This window comes from Sitodiplosis mosellana, unplaced genomic scaffold (genome assembly GCF_009176505.1).
Source record: "Sitodiplosis mosellana isolate CC-2019 unplaced genomic scaffold, AAFC_SMos_1.0 Smas_scaffold_2024, whole genome shotgun sequence".
Classification (NCBI taxonomy): domain Eukaryota; kingdom Metazoa; phylum Arthropoda; class Insecta; order Diptera; family Cecidomyiidae; genus Sitodiplosis; species Sitodiplosis mosellana.
In genome coordinates, this window is record NW_022597266.1 from 1 (window position 1) to 4,011 (window position 4,011).

The following is a 4,011-nucleotide window of genomic DNA, read 5'->3' on the forward strand; positions in this document are numbered from 1 at the left end:
TGCCATCGCTTCGTACACAATTCCAAAAGCTCCGGCGCCAAGTTGTTCTCCAAGCTTAAGCTTGTTGTGTGGAAATTCATATTTCCTATCGTACGGAAGCAGATCAGCCTGTACATCCAATGGGCATTGGGGGTTAAGACCATCGACATCACCAGTTTCGAAATTGGTCAAGCCAGCTCTTTTACGATGTTTTCGGAAACAATAGACAGCCAAAGCGCATGAAATCGAACAAATTACCAATGCCAATGATCCATAAATAAAATAGTTTCTTTCGTACCATGATCCATGAATAAAATAGTCTCTTTCGCTCTCTGTGTCAGTTTGGCTTCGAGTTTCATTGTTTTCAATTTCAGTGCACGGATCTCCGATTATCTCTAGTCTGTCCCATTCTCTTCTGAACATGAATAGATGGGTGCAATTCAAGTTATTATTTGTAATATCCAGTTTGGTGAGTTTTGGAAAAGAGTGCTTATTGAGACCGTCCAGTTGGGTTAGATAGTTTTCACTCAAGTTCATTTCTTCCAAGGTCCGAAAAACAATCGAAGTAGAGAAATTTAATTTTTTCAAGTTGTTTTTCGAAATATCTAGGTCCAACCAAAACTGCATAGTTTCAAAAGGTTTAACATCAGAAATCGATAAATTGGTGCGTCTAAGCGACAGCCGCTCAACATTTTGAGTTCGTTCAAATGTAGTTTCGTTCAATTTTCCCATATAATTTCCAGAAATATCCAGTTCGTATAGATTTGATTCCAAATGTTGTATGATTTCAGCCGTATTTTCGAAATAATTATCGGCTGCGTAAAAGTATTCTAAACTTCTCAAAGTATGCGATAGTAAGTCCACATTCAATCGCTTCAAATTGTTTCGTGAAATGTCTAAACGGGACACTCTGAGTGGATTCACATTGAAATGTTCCAAATGTGTGTCTGACAAATTCAACCAATACAAATGCTCAAAACGTTCGAATGTACTGAGATTCAATGTTCCGATGATACTCTGAGAAAAGTCCAATGCCCATAGATTTGATCCGAGACTGTGTATGATTCCTAGAACGTTATCAATGTGATTTCCAGCCGCTCGGAACTCTTCCAAATTACTCAAAGTTTTTGAAAGTAAACTGATATTCAGTGATGTTAAATTGTTGTAGGAAATATGGAGTGTCTTCAGATTGTTAAGATGCTCGAAGGGATTAGATTCAGCAGCGAATGAGAGATTGGTTTCACTTAGATATAACCATTTCAAATTGTTCAAACTATGAAACGTTGTCTCATTTATCTTTCCTAACATGTTTCCACTTAAATCCAGGCACCGAATCGATTCTCCCAACATGTTCACTATGCCTAGCGCGGTCTGCAATCGATTTCCGCGGATAGAGAGTTCGTGTAAATTTTTGAAGTTCGTCTTGGGATATCGGAGCTCATTTTTGCTGTTTGCATTTTTAAAAATTATTTCTTCTTCATTCATTGTCCATTCCATAGGGTTCGTGCAAGATAAATCGAACTCAATAACATTTTCGAATGACACTTTTATTGAAGTCATGCTATTCAGTAAGTATGTAATGCCACAATCTAACCGCCATATTGGATTATTTTTAAGGTTCAGTGTTTTGAATTTGGAATCCTTTGGAAAAGCGTCCTCATGAATCCATCTAATTTTATTATCACTTAGATCGAGCTCTTCTAAATCGAAAAGCCCACTAAACAAAACCGAATCTATTTCTTTGATTTGATTGTGTGAAAAGTCCATTTCCGTTAATTGTTTTGTATTGAAAAATAGATCCTTGTGCACTTCCGTTAATTGGTTGTAAGACACATTAAACAGCTTCAAACGGTCGAATGGTAAATGTAAATTGCCCAATGTCTTATATTTTCCAAACGAAAAGTCCAACGTGCGCACATTTCGATACCCAATAAATTTGGACTCGATCGATTCGACAGAGCAATTCTGAATTTTTAGCACTTCCACAGAAGAATAATTACACTCAGCATAATATTCATAACGTAGTGCATCGCAAAAAAAAATTCGTGATTCAGGGTTATCTTTATTTAACAGTTTACCAGGAAGAAAAATACAATCATCTCGAGTATGCACAACTTTGGCCAAAATCAAAATCGCCATGCAAACTATAACAAATCTCATTTTGTCAAACAGTAACAGTACACAAAATTCAACGTCTTCGGACCAAATATGAAATCGAAACTAAGCAGAAATCTCATTTATTGTTCCCTTTTGTACATTTTAATTGTATTATTAGTAAGCCAGGCTTTCGTTTATCAATTCCAAGCGAAATTTTTACTTGATAAATCAAAAAAATTTACCAGCTCCTTGGTGCGTCAGTAGATTTTTGGTATACATTCCCATGGCAAGTACATGAAATAGATTTTTTTTCGTATGAATGTAGCTCTATGACTCCTGTTCGGAAAAGTGAATCACTGTATTAAAATTGAGTCATGAAGTAAGTCACGACATTTGGTCCTAAAAATGTACATATATGGACTGGTAAATTGTTCAAGAGCACAGATGACTCTTATGTGATAACAAACATCAGATTCTCAGTAATGTAGTCATAAATCAGTAATTTAATTTGAATAGAAATAAAAAGAATTTCATTTTGTAGACGGATCATCATTATAATTATAATTGTGCGACCCGTCTACTCGTTGTTTCTCCAATGCGCATCTCACGATACGCATGCGACACCCGCTAATGACAATTATGAAATGTGAAGAAGAATTTGTTTAAACTATGCAAGTGAAAGTCCAGGGTTGTGCGGATAATAATAATATGTATTTTATTTTCTTTTCTTACCAGCTAAACAATTCTTCTTACTATCTATTTGCCGCGTTGGCTTTTTTCTCTTCTTTTTAGTGCCGCGTTGGCCTTCTTGCCTCTTCTGCTTACTCAAGTCTACTGCTCGTTCTCTCTTTTATTGTGTCTGCTCGATCTCTGTGTTGGTGTGCTACGGTATCGTGGTGGCTCTCGATATTGGCTGCATACTCACACACAGCTGCTTGCTCTGTGTGTGAGTGCCAATATCGTACAGAATTAGAATAAAGTTGATGCTGAAACTGAAACAAGCATTATTACTCACTCTCACCTAACAAACCCACTACAATTCGTAATCCCGAACATTTCCGTACCGTTGTCCGCACTTTTGGTTATTTTTCTGTCAATTTTCTTGAATAAAGGCAGTTTTCTAGTGAAAAATCGGTCACTTCAGTTAAAACTTCGACAATTGTGTATGGAAGGTACCCGTAAATCGATTCCGATTAGCTCAAAACTTTCTGAAGTTTCATTTTTTGGCGAAAAAATGAGATTCTAAAAGTTTCATGCTGATCGCATATGCACAAATTTGGTTTTTCACCCTCAATTTTTTCCAAGAAAATTTCAGCAAAAATTTAAGGTCAAAAACAAAACTTCTGCAAATGCGATCAACATGAAACTTTCAGAATCTTTTTTTACTTTTCCGTACACACCGTGTCAAGGGAAAGTAAAGGAATTGGTCCCGAAAACTTTTTTTTCGCAAAATTGGTTTAGATCATCATAAAAACTCTTGAAACGCGTAGAAAACTATTTTTTGAGATACTTTTCCGTTCATGTGCCGTCGTTGTCGTCGTCGTTGTCGTCGTTGGTGTTTGTTAACACGATAACTCAAAAAATAATTGAGATAATCAAAATCTGGAAATGCCAAAAGTTTTGTATCCGAAAAACTTATTTCCATTCAAATTAAATTACTGATTTATGACTACATTACTGAGAATCTGATGTTTGTTATCAAATAAGAGTCATATGTGCTCTCGAACAATTTACCAGTCCATATATGTACATTTTTAGGACCAAATGTCGTGACTTACTTCATGACTCAATTGTAATACAATGATTCACTTTTCCGAACAGGAGTCATAGAGCTACATTCATACGAGAAAAAAAATCGATTTCATGTACTTGCCATGGGAATGTATACCAAAAATCTACTTTTCCAAAAATGTTGACGATTAGTACTCAGCCACC

General features: G+C 35.9%; 1 protein-coding gene across 1 annotated transcript; it reads right to left on the minus strand.

The window, feature by feature from the left end:
* Positions 1-94: 94 nt before the first annotated feature.
* Positions 95-1,579, minus strand: LOC129571332 (lumican-like; the record flags this gene model as incomplete). The annotated part of the gene is made up of 2 exons (XM_055451108.1): positions 1,574-1,579; positions 95-1,350 (listed from the first exon to the last, which is right to left on the minus strand). Coding segments are annotated over exons 1-2 (1,262 nt in total), but the record flags the coding sequence as incomplete, so codon positions are not given.
* Between the last annotated feature and the right edge of the window lie 2,432 nt (positions 1,580-4,011).